The sequence below is a fragment of the Uloborus diversus genome, chromosome 4 (assembly GCF_026930045.1).
Source record: "Uloborus diversus isolate 005 chromosome 4, Udiv.v.3.1, whole genome shotgun sequence".
In the NCBI taxonomy this organism is placed as follows: Eukaryota; Metazoa; Arthropoda; class Arachnida; order Araneae; family Uloboridae; genus Uloborus; species Uloborus diversus.
Window position 1 is genome coordinate 118,473,212 of NC_072734.1, and position 17,628 is coordinate 118,490,839.

Here is a 17,628-nt window from a genome sequence, read left to right on the forward strand (position 1 = left end):
GATGTAAATTATTCTTTAGTTATATGTTGAAAATTATATATTATTTTATTGGTGTACAAAGGCAGCCAGTGGCGAAATTAAAAAATTTCCTAGTGTTTTTCGGTCCTTCTAATATATATCTTTACTAATAATTAAGCTGAAAGTCTCTCTGTCTGGATGTCTGGATCTCTGTGACGCGCATAGCGCCTAGACCGTTTGGCCGATTTTCATGGCCGACATCGAAAATTCGATGTGGTTCTTTTTCTATTCCAATTTTAAGAACAAAATTATCATAAGATGGACGACTAAATTACGAAATTATCATAATGTGGAACCGTAACATGGGCACAAGTCAATTGGCGAGATATGAAATTATCATAACGTGGAACCGTAACATGGGTACAAGCCAATTGGCGAGAAAATTCACCATACATTATTTGTGAATGTACAGGCGAACCAAAAGACCTTTTCCTTTTTCTATTACGGGCAAAGCCGTGCGGGTACCACTAGTTTCTAATAAACTTCAATTGGTAATATGGATAAAAATTTGGTGTTCTGGGAGGGGCTTCAACCCTGAAAAATCTTCTCTGTTATAACCCTTGAGTAGTCTGATTTTATATTTTAAGATTTTTATTTGCTCATTAATCTTTGTTGGTGTCGAATACATCTCCCGATGTCCCAAATAAATTTCTCTTTTTCCAATCTGGCCCCATCAGGTCATCTCTCCTCTACATTGTTAGTATACGTTTTTGTAAGATATCATTGAGTACCAGTCATCTATAACAGCCCTAAATATTCTCTCTGAATTTCTAAACAAAATATTGATTACAATAGAAAAAAAGTACATCAAGCACAAGTTAGCAAATTTATCGCAGGCACACATTTCAGAGTTTCAAGAAACCCCCTTTTCAATGCAAAGAAGTGTGAGCTTCAGGATGAAAAGATCACTTTGCTAGCTTGTGCTTGTTATACATTGTTTCTTACTTCTACTTTGTTACAAAAAGGTATTCATTCATTTCAAAATATCTGATACTTCATTCAAAAAGAGGAAATTAATTTTTATAATTGATAAAATATTTAAATAGGATTTATTTAAAATACAATTCTTAGCAGGACCATTAAAAACGAGAGGAAATATATTTGCAAGTTACAAGCAAAATATAGTACAAAAGTGGATTGAAATGTAACTGATCAAATAATGTAACTGACAGTAACAAGTTTTAGGACAATCAACAAATTTCAGACAAAGGAAAATATTAAATATTACCTGATGAATGTACATGGTCAGTGGCACGAGAAGAGTTATATAATAAAAGGAATTGTATGTACACAATGCTAGCAAAATAGGAGACATCAACCACTGGCCTGGAAATAAAATACACATTAAATAACAATTCCAACAAACAACATCCAAAAGCACATGTTTTAAGATTCATAGAAATATATCATGTCATCATCATCATCATCATATTGCTAAGAAATCTGTGGCGGCTTGTGCCTTGAAATAGAAATAGGATGGGGGGGGGGGGCAACTAGCCTAGCTGTAATGCTTGAGAATTAAAAAAAAACTTTATTATCCATGTAATATTAAATTAATCTGAAGTGTCTATTTTCAATAACTTTCATAATATAATCATTTCAAATCGGGTCATTCTTTTTGAAACACCTTGTACTTCCTAACAATGCTCTGGAGTAAAAAAGCACATAAAAGCAATAAAGGAAAAGTGTACTGACAATGACAGTCTGATAAACTAACTTATTTGCTAAATAACATCTCACACTTCGGCAGGAAATATAAAGCAAAAACAACAAACTTTAAAGATTATGATTCTTTGAGAAAAATCAGTAATTTCTGTTTCTGTTTTGTGTTGCAAAACCATATTTTCTTAAGCATTCACTGCTCAGTTTTTTAGCCAACTGTGCTCCATCTTGCTTCTCTAAATACTCAAGCTTTATGTCAATGCAAGCCTGTACATTGGGTTTGACTTCCTTACTTTGACTTTGCTCTTCTTTTTCCCCATTATTGCTTTAGTTGTGATTGCATAATCTGTCCTTTAATTAAATACAGTATCCCATTATTATTAAGTAGTGTATAACACAAAGGTTTACAAGTTTTAATTATTTTCGTGATCTAAACAGACTTGCAATTCCAGCTTAAAATGCTACCTCTTGAGCACTTTGACAAGTTTCGAAAAATTGCGGGCAAATTTAAGTACACCTTGCCAATCACATAGGTGACTGCAGAGCTTCTTCGATCAGCTGGCATTGAACCCGTAAGCCAATAGTTAAGAGGTCAATGCCTCACTGATTAGGCCATACTTTAGGCATACAGCAAGGTGGTTTTTGTTTTGCGGTTAATCCCAGCACAGAACCCCTGATTCTAAACTATTTTGCCAATCCTAGTTTGGCAATGCATACACATTAAAGGAATCTTATGACAGAAAACCCCAAGGAGAAAATTCTGGCTGCACTAGTGAAAACAAGTTACAAATAAAATTCAAATGAATCTGTATTGTTGGTACCGACTAATTGTATCAAAATTTTTCATTTAAGCAACAATTGGGGAAAAAATGTCATAAAATTATGAGAAGCAAAACTGACGGAAATAGGGAAAGTGATACATTACATTGATAGAAATTCGTGGATGATTTAAAGAAGGTTTTAAAACATAATGCTCAACGATATACTAAGTTATGTAAAGCAATTTAGCTTTCTTGTCCACATAAAAAACGATGAATGTAATGGACTAAAATAAGGAAAAAAGGAAATTTAATGCAGCTAATATTAAAAAATTGACACTAAAAAAACTGAAAAATACATTTTTTTTTTGTGTGTAATAAATGTAAATGTTTCAGAAATCTCATATTCAAATGAATTTTAATTACTTCAATAGACTAAATATTTCAATAGTTATTTTAAGAATAGCACAGCTCCAAGCCTTTGAACCAGCTTAAGTTCAATTATTTTCATTATGCAACAAAAAAAAAAAAAAAAAAAATAGAAATAAGTGATTACTTTGCTTTTTTTTTAGTTTTGAAACATTCCTTGACTTTTTGTATAAAAACACTCTTAAAATATCTCATTCTCAGAGACAAGTACTATTAAAACTATATGTTTTTTAATAAAGAAAAAAAAATACAAACCAGAAATGGTGAATAGAATGAACAACGACAGATAAAAGTTGGAGAAAACAGCAGTTGATTTCCCACCACAGGCAAGTACAGAATACGGACATAATAAGTACCTATAATAAAAATAAACATCAAAATAATAAACGTAGATTCACTTTTGGTATTAGAACATGCAATTTTTTAAATACAAATGAGAATTTTTAATTCTGGAACATGGCAGCAACAGAATTTGAAGCAAACATAAATAAAATGGTATAAGGGGAAAAGTACCAGTACAGAAGTAATCGGAGTATATGAGTATAAACAAGTTTTTTTGGGGTGTGGGAAGGGAAGTACAAATAGGCCTGTCATTTTAAAGCATTCCAGGGGGGGGGAGAGGCAAAGGATATAAACTCAATGCTCTTGTACCAACAATCAACAAAAAGTATGCCCAATTATAAGTAAACTTGTCAACTTTTTCACAGCCAGAAAATGTGTATGCGTTGGGGGAGGGGGGGCTTCTCCTGGCCCCTTTAAATGATGGATGTGGATACTTAAAAATGTAGATGGAAAAAAATTGTACCGTATTACCTCGCATTAGCCAGCATGTCGGAAAAAAGCGAAGTTTACCAGCATCCCGGGAAATTCGAATTTTCCAGCATGCCGGATAATTTATTTTTCAATAAACCTAAAGTAAATTTCCCCTTTCAGTTTCAATCAGAAAGCAAGTTATTGTTATTGCAACTCGTTCATAATTTTTTTAAATAAATCATTTTTCGTTCCTATTATACAGGTAAGTTTATTTATTGAATAGCTATGGTAAATTCTTTAGCACTGGCTCAAGGGCGGTAACTTACTGCTTAATGGTTTGCTTAGTCTTAATTTATTTTTATAAAATTATTCGTTATTTCATAATATTTTTGTTGTTAAAATAACAAATGACATTGTTAGTTAATATTTTTACAAAATTACACTGTTTATTAATACTAATAAGATTTGTATAGAACTTAATTATTTTTTAAGCTGAACATATATTATTTGAATCAATTATTTCAAAAAGGGCATAAGTCCTACGGAAATCCATTGGATTTATGCTATTTCTGAAATAATCTATTCATTTATAGTTTTAGTTTTTTCCGAACTACGATTTTTACGGTATGCAGTAAAAGGACCAGGCAAGTGTAATTGAAAATCTGGTGATCCCCGAATTTTGTGGCATGCCGGATAATGTGGGGTAGTACGGTAAGTGGTTGGTCACCTGTGTACTCGATTTCGAGGGCTGGGATACTCACTTTCCAGCTGCTCCGCATAAGTAGACTACAAGGCTAAAATAAGAAGCACTTGGTTCTGAGTCCTGGCCACAGTATGAATGTTATTGCTCAGTACAACACTACTCCTGGTCATTCTCTAGTGATTTCAAACCTACTTTAAGCTGTAGTTCCCCCTAACATAGGAAGGCTATGGTGGCCTGATCAGTAAGGCATCGAACTTGTGACTGGAGAGTCCCAGGTTCGATCCTAGCAGGTCGAAGATCCACCGTCTTCGTTAGTGGTGATTGGGGCATGTTAAATATGCTCATGGTCACAAAGTCCTTCAAGTGAAACAATACCTCAGGGAGTGCTTGACCAGGGATTGCTCGGTTTCTGGTGTGGATGGAAAAATCAGAGCTGTCTTCAGGGTCCCATCCAACTGATTAAACTACTAACTGTGGTAGGTACGAGGGACCCTGGAGTGAAAAGTGATCCATAGGGCACTTTGTGCTTGACCTGTTTAGCGAAGCTAAGTGCACGACATTGTGAGTCATTAGGCCAAAGAACTACATTGTGTAATGTGCACAAGTGTAGTTTTACAATTGTAACTACATCTATTTATAAATAAAATAATATGTAATTTGTATGGCTATTTACAATAAATTTCCAAAAACAGATCTCTTTAGAAATATACGTCAAAGGCAACAACTAAGACAATTTTGAATTGGGGGAAGAAATTTAAACTTAAAATAAAGCTCTAATTTCGGAAGGGGTTGAAGTTGCAGAAATTCGTAAGACGAAATTTAAAAAAGTAGAAAGAGCGTGGGCCTCAAATTTAGTTTTTAAGTAAGTTCAAGGATTGAACAGAGCACCTTAAAAAAAAAAAACTTACTATCCACAAAAAGTGTTCAAAATCGAAAATATCAATAAGCACGCTGAAAAATTATGATTATTTAAGAAATAAAATTATAAGGAATATTTCAATTTAAGAATAATTAATTTTTTATCATTAGGTAATGAGTAGCAATTCTCTTACATATGATCATATAATACAAATTAAAAAAGAACCCCTTCCTAGAAGAGAAACCCCGAATCCCACGCTCTTTCCAAACATCACCAAAGATGATTTAAATTGCCACTTTAGGACTTCAATTTCATAATTTTTTCCGGGGGAGAGCTATATAAACACTCTTTTTGCCCTCATGTGACCAAAAATAACATATGTTGTTTTACGGAGTAGAAAAGGACTATAATTTCAAGCAATTTCCGAAATCCGTACTGGGGGAGGGGGGAGGCAACTAAAAACCATTATCTTGTTGTGTCTATGTTTGTCCCTCCCCAACGGGAATCCAGACTATGCCCATGTATAATGCTACAATATGCAATTACTTTTTTAAACGAAATGTAACTAAATATCAACATTGTTGTTTACTGAACATAAAAAAAAAAACATTTACAGGAATGTATGTGCTCTGTGAGGCACTATTATACAATAATTTAAATGAGAAAATTAAATAAACCTTAAAAAAATAGGTTTTGCACAAAAAATAATTGATTTAATGCAAAATACACTGCTCTACATATTTCCTTTTGACAGACGGATACCTCTCATCAAGTCATCTGGAAAGAACTTTTTTGTGACTAAACATTTTCGCAGTCAAACTTTATTTTTTGCTTATTCCGAAATCCTATGTAATGAAACTCTTACTATTTCGCACAAGGTAAATATAATACCTCACCTCTATCACATATGTACTCATTTTTTTTAATCATTGTATGCAATTATTTATTTCACAAAATGTATTTGTTCCTTAGCAGCCAGCAGTCATTGTTGAGCAATTTATTATGGGCTATTCTTCATGGGAGTAGATTCGGATTTTTGACGTTCTACTGGAATAAGTAATGTAATTATCTAATTAGATTTAATAGCATACAAAAAAAAATATTTATTGTGACAGTAATGATAAAGAAATCAAAAGATGGGGAGGGGGTGAGAAATTAGAGAAGAAAATAAAAGACAGTTTAATGCTGGACAGGTATCATTGTTTAATTATGTCGACGTATATGTCATATGCAAACAAATTTTCAATGAGATTTGACGAAAAACAAGTACTCACATAGCAGCTACATAAAAAGGCACCCATTTAACATACTCTTGCTTCAACAGAAGAACAGAAGCACTTGAAGGAAATTTACTGGTTTCTCCTTCTTTTTGACACTGTTGAAAATATTTTACAAAATCAATGTTAAGATTACAAGCAGGTTTACATTGTATGTTAAAGTTATCTTTTAAAAATTTGCAATTTTAATCATTTTTTTGATTAAAAGTTTACAAAGAGACAGTTTTAAAATCATGTATGTGTGGGTATATGTACCATTTTGTTGCTTTTTAATATAATGTAAAGCTACTAGAAGGCAAAGGGGTATAAGCGCCAAATATAAAAATCAGAGATTACTATAAATGGTAGAAAAGTCTAATAATTTGGGGCAAGAGACGGATGGTACTAATAGCCATGATAGATACTGCTTTCTAGCATGATTTAGAAAAACTTTTCAATAAAAGTCTTCCTAAAATCAGAACATTAAGCATGTTTTATGGAAAGCATGGAATCCACTCACATCCCTTTGCTTCTAAGTGCTCATACATAAAGAGCATATAGCCCCTTTGCCTCCTCCTCCCCCAATCCTAGAAAATTTTAAATTGCAGGTAGCAGAAAGGAACTTAAATGAACATTTACTTATGAGGCAATGAGAAGCAAAAGGGATGTAAGCAGACATTTTCAAGTTTTGAGTAAAACGCGTATAAAGATTACATCCTAGGTAGGCTTTCTTTGAACTTTTTTTCTAAATCATACTATACAGCAGCACCTACCAGGGCTATTACAGTCGATGCTCATTATAACGACCACACATTATAATGATTGTCCCATTATAACGACCAGTGGTAAAAGTCCCAACTTTGTTCCTATGAACTCTACGATAATTTTTGCCTTCGTTATAACGACCGTTCTGTATCATCTATCCAATACAATGACCGAATTCAGGGGACGCTATTTCTGGTGTTCTTTCCTATTGTAGCTTGGAATAAACTTAATTATTGTTTACGGACATCTGCCTGAAGTTTTCAATGTTAAATCCAACTTTGTTAGGGAGGGGGGGGGGGGAATTACCATTCACCACAGAGAAAATAATGAGAGGAAAAATCGAGAAATTTCCAGATTCCTAAGAAAAGGGAGTTGACAGATGTGTTGGTAGTTAGGTGTTTGAATCTAGGGGTTTTTAAGATTTGAGGTTCTCGAGGGACTTTTAAATGTTTCTTTGAAAAGCAAGAAAAACACAATTTATCACCTACATCTGAAACGGAAAATAATGTTTTGCAAAAATCTGTTTCTGGTTTTATCTTCAGAAAATGTAGTGGTAGCAGTAATAATAGTAGATTTGTAAGTGTGGAACATTTTCCTCCCTATATTTTCTACTTTAAAATTTTTTTAATATTAGTATTTTGTATTTTGCATATTAGTATGCACATGATTTTTCTAAAAATTTCTACGATAAAAATAAGATTTGGGCATTTAACTGGAATGTTTGAAAAAGTACCATTTTGTTTTTGGAACAACGGGGCATGCATGATGACTGTACATATATTTTTTAATTATACCTCTTATAACGACCACTCGTTATAAAGACCTTTTTTTCAGGGACGGAGATGGTCTTTATATCGAGCGTCGACTGTAGTACTATTTCTTGCCCTAAGACAGAGGAGTTCACCTACCATTTCTGTACTGGTTACCTCCAAATTTTTAATTTTGCCACTTGCATTCCTTTGCTTCTCACTAGTACCTCATATATAGATATGTTGTAAAAAATATATATCACACATTTCAAAATACTAAATATGCTTCAACGCCTTTTGTGACTAGATGTCTGATATCCAACAAGCACTATTGACAAGCAAAATTAACTGAAAATGTAAAAGAACAGCAAAAAAGCAATCGGCAGAAAAGCTGCATACCTCAAAAAAAAAAAAAAAAAAAAAAAAAAACAAGAAAGAATCTTTACAAAAGACTAAGAGCAAACTGGCCAGTACAAATCTCACACCTTGGGAGAGGTGTGGGAATAATTTCTTTTGACTTTAGCTGAAAACAAATGAAGACAAGCCAGAGAATTCCTGCTTTTTTTTTCTTTCCAAACTTCAGTGAAAGTTTTGCAATTTAAAGCTAAAGTTTGCCTTTCTTTTTTTCAGACTAATGCTTTATTCTACTTTTAAATCAAAAAATCTTGCCAAAAAAAAACAGTATCCAAAATGTTTTTTAAATGGGGCACAGCTGATTTGGATGTGTGTATCACAGGCAGTTCACCATACACTTGACAATTTTTTTTATTTGGCACAGAACAATACGCAAGAACCCAATATAATGAGTTTAAATAACTAAGAACAAAAAAGTTAAAATAAATCCTTTACATGGAAAAAGTATGAAAATAAATGACATCATACTTACAACATCTTTCAAATATAGTTTGGCTGCCCAAGATAATACCAAAGCAGTTAACAAATCGCAAGCCTAAATAAGAGATTAAAAATAAAATGAGAAAATCATTAAGATATATGCATGCATTATTTTACTTGAACTTAAAATATATGTAAAAAGATAGTTACACCAAAAATCACAGAAATCCATTCTTGAGCACAGTTCAAAATATAACTGTATATCAGCAAGGCCAAAGGGCTCTAAAAGAAAAATCATATTTTATATTAGTTAACAAAAACCATTCAGAAATGCGTTATATTTCATCATCCCTATTAATTTAGTCCTATGTTCCGGTAGATTCACAATGTGGAAAGCAAGATTACTAAACATCATATGACTTCTTTAAGTGCACACACAGATGGGAAAATTTTCTTGGATCTTCATTCAAGTTTCATTGAGTCAGAACATTCTATCTCATATCTGCTTTTTTATTCTTTCAGAAGTAAAAAATCAAAGGCATTGGCCTTTGAAAGGATGTAATAACACAAATGTAATCTGATATGGGAACAGGGACTAAATTTATTTAAAAAATTATTTTTTTAATAGACTATTTATTATATTTAAATGTATAAAGTAACAAATTTTCCCAAGTCCTTTGTTCAGGCAATAAGAGATTAATGTTATCTAACTCTCATAACTTTATTTATTAATTATTATTATTATTTTCTTTGCTTCATTTTCCTCTCTCTTACTAACTCAACTTTCAGCTTTGCACAATTCAAAGCAATAAGGCAACGCTGGAAGTTCCCAGACAAGTTAAGATAAAAAAAAATAGTACTATTTTGGCAGAAAAACAGAATTTTTTAAACTTTAAATTAAATGGTAAAAATATTACACCAACAGTATTTTTCATACTTCACAAAATACTAAATTTGTTCTGTTCAGGCAAAAACACAACATAGAGCTAAATTACCTCATGAAAGTTGTCTCCATCATATGGATTTATTGCATGCTTCCATAAACTCACACCTTCAACAGCTACAAAATAGCAAGAAAAAAAATCAATGATTTCAGGTAAGAAAATGCAACAGTTTATAATTTGGATAAAAATGAAACAACGTTTAAAAGCACAGAAAAGATAAAAACTTTATAAAAACGCAGACATGTTTCGGAGGCAATAGCCTCCTTCCTCAGTGCGAAATGTACAAATGGATGAATCAAGGTCAGTGGGAAAATTTAAATTGTGTAACTGGAAAAACATTGACCAATCAGCTATCAGCGAGTGCTGAGGCAAAATATGACGTATTCTAACATGTAAGATTGAATAAGATTGGAGAAAAATGCGGAACAGCAAAAGACTCACTGCAAAGATTATTTAAGTTTTTATGAATGTAAAAGGATTCTAGAAAATCAAATTCACCTACTGTTGTAGGTCTGCAAATGATCTTGGCTTCCGAAAAGAGAAAATTGTGCCCTGTGTCCCAACAATGTTTAGCAATTGAAGATTTGTTCAGTTCCTGTTTTTCAACTTTTCATGTTCTTTCAAACGAAATTTAAGTGAACGCCTTGTCTGTCCCACGTAACCGATATCACATTGACAAGGAATGTGATATATGCCCCACTGATCAAGTGGTTGGATTGGGTCCTTCAGTTTGGAAAAAGAAAGTTTATTTATGGGTCTGTAAATTACGCGAAAGTCAAATTTACTAAGAATCCTAGAAATACGAAAAGAAATATGTGGATAAAACGGTAAAACCACAAAATTTGTTGAAGAAAAACTACGTATGTTGGAGGTTTTATTCCGGGTTGAAAGTTTGCAAAAAGCCCTGTCAATGACCTGAAGAGGATAACCCCTGTCCAGAGCCACGGCTTTCAAAAAATTGAGTTCATTGTTGAGAAGGGTCTGATCAGAACATATGGAGATGGCTCGGTTGACAAAAGTATAAAAAGCAGACATTTTTTGCTTCCTTGGGTGGCATGAATGAGAGTGTGGGGGAAGACAGACAGCAAATGGTTTTCGGTAAACGGCAGTAGAAAACTTATTATTGTTCTTCGAGATTAAAACATCCAAAAAGGGGCAAAGAATTATTGTTTTCAATCTCAGCAGTAAACTGAATACAGTAAAACCTGTAAAGTTGACCACCTCTCTATGTTGACCACTTTTGTCGGGAACAAAATTTTTCCTATCTCATATAGCGAAGGAAAACCTCTGTAACTTGACCACCTCTCTATCTTGACCACCTGTCTATCTTGACCACTAATGTACGCCAAATTTAGTTTGGAGTATTGTAAAAAACCCTTTGTAAGTTGACCACTTGGTTTATTTTTTTCAACTTTCTTCAGCAAATTATTTTATTTTATTATTTATTAACTTATTTATTTATTATTATTATTTTTTTTCTTTTGATAGCTTTCTAAGAATGTTTTTAATGCTTTGATGACAGACTAGCATTTTACTAACTAAACAGCAGCTTAAAGCTTATGCTGCTCTTTATTCTCAAAGCTTGTTTTTCATTTGTTGTTCTACTTGAGATAGCTGTTCAATGAAAATACGGGTCAAAAGTAAAGTTCAAAATCTTTTCTTTCAGTTGCAATATGCTGTGGCAACACAGGAATTGTGCAAAAAGAGCTGGCCTGGATCTATATATTTTGGGTCCCCCTGCAACAAAATATGTAGGCCCCTCCCTCCTGGCCAGCAGTGTCTATTTGTAAAGTGCATAAGTCTTAGTGCTAGTTTTTTCTATTTTTTCTTCAATTTCTAGGGCCGTTAGCCCCTTTAAGGACGCGGGACCCTCGCACTGCGGGTACACAGATCTGAGCTTGCTAATGAGTAAAGTTACATGTTTCTGGTCCAAGGATTCCTTCACAAACTGGGAGAGTCGAGCTTGTTACTCTTTGTGCTATACATAAAAAGGCTTCAAAAAGAAAGTTATTTGAACTTGAGATTAATAAAAAGTACGAAATATTAAAATTAATTGAAAATGGAGAAAACCAGCGAAAATTAGCTGGTATATATGGAATTTCTAAACCTACAGTGTCTAATATAGTTAAAAACAAGAAAAAAATAACAAAATTATTTGAATAGTATTTTTAATTATTGTTTCACTTTCAATAACGTTAAACACTGAAAGTGAGTTGAACAGAAAGAGTAAGGGTGAATTCCTCAAAAAATGAATACATGGTGCAAGAAATGACAAAAAACGCCCTTTATAAGTTGACCACCTGTCTAAGTTGACCGGCAAAGTGCTGCACCGCGAGTGGTCAACTTATACAGGTTTCACTGTATTAGAATCAACGGAGTTAATTAGATCAATGATAGATGGAACAAAATCAACAGTGCAATCTAAGAGGGTGAAAGTGTCATCAACATATCTAAGCCAGAGTGGAAAGTCAAATAACTGAAACAATTTCTGTTGAAAAAGTCCATGTAGATTTCACTGAGGATGGGACTCAAAGGGTTGCCCATAGCAAGGCCGTCAGTTTGTTGGTAGAAAGTACTCTCAAAAATAAAGGTTGAATGTTTAAGACAAATTTCAGTCAAATTTACAAGTTCGGAAATTTCGTGTTGGGTGTGATGGAACTCCCGGAGTCTTGTTTCAAGACACCCTAAAGCTCCAATAACAGGTACATTGGTAAAAAGAGATTTAACATCAAAAGAAACCATAAGTAAATTACTGGGTTTAAACTTACGAAGAATATTAACAAAATCAACAGAATTTTTGACAGAATGTGTGTTGGAGTCCAGCAATGGGACAAGCCACAATTTTCTCTTTTTGGAAGCCAAGAACATTTGCAGACCTACAACAGTAGCTGAATTTGATTATCTAGAATCCTTTTACATTCATAAAAACTTAAACAATCTCTGCAATGAGTCTTTTGCTGTTCCGCATTTTTCTCCAATCTTATTCAATTTTACATGTTAGAATACGTCATATTTTGCCTCAGCACTCGCTGATAGCTGATTGGTCAATGTTTTTCCGGTTACACAATTTCAACTTTCCCACTGACCTTGATTCATCCATTTGTACATTTCGCACTGAGGAACTGGTTATAACTGGTAAAAACCGGCAGAAACTGGCAAAAACTAGAAAACGTTTTTAATAGCTCTAGTAATTACTTAATGACAGGCAATTAAGTAAAATAAAATATATAACTCATTTCGTCATTGCAAAAACTTAATATAATAGTTATTTAATAATTAGTGTAAAAATATGTTGAATAACAAGACTGACATTTCTAAAGCAAAGTAAAATTTATCGTAGTTGAAATTGCTATGTGTTAGAAATTTTAGCCTTGTAATGTTGTAAGTAACAAATTTTTCAGTTTGTTTATAATTATTTTGTTTGCATTTAATATGAAGTATGATATATCAAATATTTAAATAAATACAGATTTTTTTTTTATTTCATTAAATTCTAAAATTCAGAAACTTGTCATTTTACACTTAATATAACTGAATAAAGCTATTCTCAAAGAACAAAGAGCTACCCCCCCCCCCCCCCCCCATTTTGATTTCTATGGAAAGCTAATAATCCAATTATATAAGTACTAACACAGTCTTCAACTTTGCTGTATGTAAAAAACAATATAATTGGTTAGATTCACTGACTCATAAATGTAAAGAGTTTCATTGGTTGAAACTAGGGGTGCAACATGGATGTCGATGTTTTGGAAACATCGATTTTTTTGTTAAAACATCGATGTTTTTAACATCGATGTTTTACTTTCAATGTTTTTGGACTATCGATGTTTTGGTTTCGATGTTTTTTCGATGCTGATGTTTTTGCATTTTAATTGAAAATTATCATAAAATTTTGCTCCAATCTTCTCGCTAGGTAATTAAGTTTACTTATGGAGTTGCCAAAAAAAAAATCATTTTTTGCACCCGTTTTATAAGAACAATTTTTCTGTGTAGAGGATGATTTTTGGGAAGATCACTACAAGATAGTAAAAGATTAACTAGAGAGTAAAAAAGAGATCAAAGCTATTGGAAGAACCTGACACTGATAGTCTGGTGTCAGAACTTGCAGTCTATTTCAAGGCTCCAGTTCTTAAAGTAAAGGAAAATCCTATACGCATTTGATAGTGATGGAAACTTCTGTTCCATCGAAAGAGATGTTTCTCAGACTGGTGGGATAGTCTGTGAAAAGAGAAATGCCCTTCTGGGGGGACAAAGTAAGGAAACTTCTTTTTCTCCAAACTGTCAACACCAATATTCGGGCTTACTTATCAATTTCCTCCAACAAGTCGTCCGTCTATTACCTTAAATTTGTGTTTAATTATTAACTAACAGTACAACACATATTTCTTACTCTTAAAAATTATTGTTAGAGTTAATTTTGTATTTTTAAAATAATTAGCACAACTTTTTTCTCATCATTCAACTGACGGTAAGTGCATGATGCATTTTTTCTTAGATTCTTTTTTGATGTAAATTTACTTTTAGTTTAATTCAGTTTGAAAATATTTCCTTATTACTATAACTAGATTGTATTAACCGGTGCTTGTCTTATTATCAATTTTTGCCCAACCATAATACCAAGCTGTTGCGAAATTATTCTTATTAAATTATATTCATGATTTGAGGTTCAGTATTTTCAATATATTCGTCGGATACGTATTCTTTTGTATTGCTTAAATTAGTGTAGTATATTCAAAAATGTATGTTATACATTGATAAAAAGATCGATGTTTTAATTTCTAACATCGATGTTTTGATGGGATTGAAAGAATCTTATCAAATTTCTCCTTTGTGCACAACAAATTAAGAAATTGTTTAGGTTTAGAAACATCGTCAAAATTTGTATTTTGTTACAGGCTGCTGCAGTGAGAAAACAATGTGAAATTTGATTTTGAATGGTGATAGTGTTGTAAATAAATTGTATTTGGGTTAATAATTAATTATTTTTCTTATACATTTTCTATTGTATGTCAGGAATTGCATTTATGTCATTTTTTGAGTTTCTGCCATAAATGTGGCAGAAAGGGGTTTTTGCCATGCCGGTTTTAACCGGTTTCTACCAGTGATTTTTACCGCCTTGGCAGACCTGCCAACCCTGATTGCTTCCGAAACATGTCTGCGTTTTTATCAAGTTTTTATCTTTTCTGTGCTTTTAAACGTTGTTTCATTTTTATCCAATTTACCTGCACAGAGCTATCGCTTTTCAGTTTATAATTTAAATCAATGTAACATCATAACATTTAAATCAATGTAACACTTAATAACAGTTATCATCATGAAATATTTCTACCGTCAAAATAATTGCTGTTGTAGGAAACAGAGAAAATAAACCAAACCAATTTCAGAAGCCAAGCAGTCTATTATTATGCCTAGAATTACATTTTAATACTTTGAAAAATTTTATTTTAGTCTGTTGATGCCTTTTCAATAAAAAAAACTCTTCAACTATTCAGTGGTTGCCATGCAAGAAGTATTTAAATCTGATGAAGCACCATGCTATTAAAAAAGACCTATCCACAGAATTTAGTAAAAGTTCCCATTCCAAATCAATCGGGGAGTTGGGTCAGGGGTTGTTCGGCTCCTGGTCTGGATCAAAACACAGAGCTCTCTTCAGGGATTCATCCAACCGGCTAAACCACATGTAGTGGTAGGTACGGGGGACTCTGGAGTGTAGTGTAGAGGTATGCTGAATTAGAGCAAAAATAGGAAAGTGCACATGGCTCATCTCAACTACAATGATAGGAATGCCCTTTGTTTTTAAGCATGAATTAAATTGTCGACCAAAGAAACTTCCATATTCATGTTGACAGTCACGGACTTTTAATGACCTCTAACTAAAGCTTAAAAATAAATTTATGAGGATATAGTGACCTGGTGGGTTCCTCAAACTTAGTTGTAAATATGGAGCATTACAAATACTTTTCAATGTGGACACATTTTAATGACAAGGGTAAATGCAAGAGGTAAAATGGTTGCACTTACCTTTCTTCCAAGAAGTTAAAGGAGTAGCAATTTCAACTCGATTTCCTAACGTTTTACTCAATGAGTGAGAATTTAAAATGATTATACGAATTACAAAAGCAGAAGTATATAAGAAAAGAGTTGCAAATGTCTTTGATATAGGCATAATTAGTAAATAAATTCAATACAAAATATCTTTTAAATGTCGAGAAGGAATTGTCAGCTTAAATTGTTTGTGAGAATATGCATTGATTTCCCCATTCATATGTCCGGTCGTATGCATGAACGCGTTAAATTCATAAGTTTTTGACAAACATTTCTCAAACTAAACAGAAACTAAACGAAGCTCTTCTTTCACAAAATGAATTTTGAACCGGTAATGTCCAAACTTTACGGTATCAACCAACGATCAACCCGAACACAACATTGGACGATTGGACTGGACTGACCGGCTAAAGCGCCGACGGACGGCCGACGCATTTCGCTGTTTTTTTTTATTACGTCACGTCCTTTTATGAACGGTACTTCCGGAAAAATCTTTACAAACGTCTGTAATGCTGCCATCTAGTGGCAGATTGTACAATTGATCGCTTTAACCATTGAATTTCTTGCACAAATTCCATTGCTTTTGGGCAGACCCGGTTTTAGAGTCAACGGGGCGGGGCCCTAAGCGGTATCAGGTACGGGCCTTCCTTTGGTAGTTTCAACAACGTTTCTCTCGGTGGTGTAAGAGGCAATTTTTCCTTTATCCCTCTTTACTATGTTTTTTTTTCTTTCCTCTGATACACAAGCGCGGATCCACGGGAGGGGAACTGGGGGAACGTTACCCCCCCCCCCCCCATCCCAAGCGCACCTAAAAAATTTCGGAACGGAATACAGCACAATTCTTCCGTTTTTTAAAAGTTGAACTTCAAAAAGGCACAGAAAAGCTAGGAGATTGCAACAACATATTCAAATAGGAGAACTGTGGGAATGTCCCCCCCCCCCAAAAAAAAATCCAAGTGTACATAAAACAGTTCAGAAAACAGAAGTACAGATTTTTTTCCCCGTTTTTAGAACGTGAACTAAGGCATCATGAAAAGCAAATTAGAGAACAGCAGAAGCAGATTCACGGAGGGGAACTGAGGGAATGCAATCCCCCCCCCCCAATTCCCATATATGCCTAAAATTTTCACAACAGAGTGCAGGAAAATTCTTCTATTTTATAGAACTTGAACTTGAAGAAAAGCTCCAGGAAAAGCGATTAGAAAATAACAGAAGTGGATCCCTGTGGATGAGGGGAACTGGAGGAATGTCTCCCTCTCCCCAACATATCATGTGTACCGGTTTTAGAACAGAGAGCAGGAAGATATTGTTTAATAGAACTTGAACTTAAAAATAGGTTCAGGAAAAACGGTCAGACAATAGCGGCAAAGGCGGATGGCGGATCCGTGGGGGGAAATGTTCTTGTCTCCCAAAAATCTCACGTGTACCTAAACATATTCACAACAGAGTACAGCAAAATTCTTCTGTTTTATAGAACTTGAACTTGAAGAAAAGCGCAAGGAAAAACGAAGAGAGAATTGCAAAAGCGAATCCAAAGGAGAGGAACTGGGGAATGTTCACCTCTCCCATCAAAAAAAAAAAAAAAAAAAAAAAAGAAAAGAAAAATTAAGTGATCCTAAAACTGTTCAGAAAACAACGTACAGGAATTATTTTACCATTTTTTAGAACTTGACGAAAGGCTCCAGGAAAAGCGATTAGTCAATAGCAGAAGCGGATCCACGGAGGGGAACTGGAGGAATGTCCCCCCCCCCCCAAATTCCATATATGCCCAAAAATTTTCACAACAGAGTGCAGGAAAATTTTTCTATTTTATAGAACTTGCATGCTCTTGCTTTTTATTCAGCTCGAATTTT

At 33.6% G+C, this 17,628-nt stretch overlaps 1 protein-coding gene across 1 annotated transcript in view; it reads right to left on the bottom strand.

Moving 5' to 3' along the window:
• Positions 1 to 16,125, bottom strand: part of LOC129221271 (phosphatidylinositol glycan anchor biosynthesis class U protein-like) — a 37,108-nt gene extending 20,983 nt beyond the window's left edge. Inside the window, exons 1-7 of the mRNA XM_054855727.1 lie at positions 15,752 to 16,125; positions 9,782 to 9,846; positions 8,997 to 9,068; positions 8,839 to 8,901; positions 6,457 to 6,557; positions 3,123 to 3,223; positions 1,247 to 1,344 (exon numbers count right to left, since the gene is read on the bottom strand). Of these exons, the coding sequence (XP_054711702.1) occupies positions 1,247 to 1,344; positions 3,123 to 3,223; positions 6,457 to 6,557; positions 8,839 to 8,901; positions 8,997 to 9,068; positions 9,782 to 9,846; positions 15,752 to 15,896 (645 nt within the window). The 5' untranslated portion in view covers positions 15,897 to 16,125. The remainder of the gene's footprint in view (positions 1 to 1,246; positions 1,345 to 3,122; positions 3,224 to 6,456; positions 6,558 to 8,838; positions 8,902 to 8,996; positions 9,069 to 9,781; positions 9,847 to 15,751) is intronic.
• Positions 16,126 to 17,628: the final 1,503 nt, after the last annotated feature.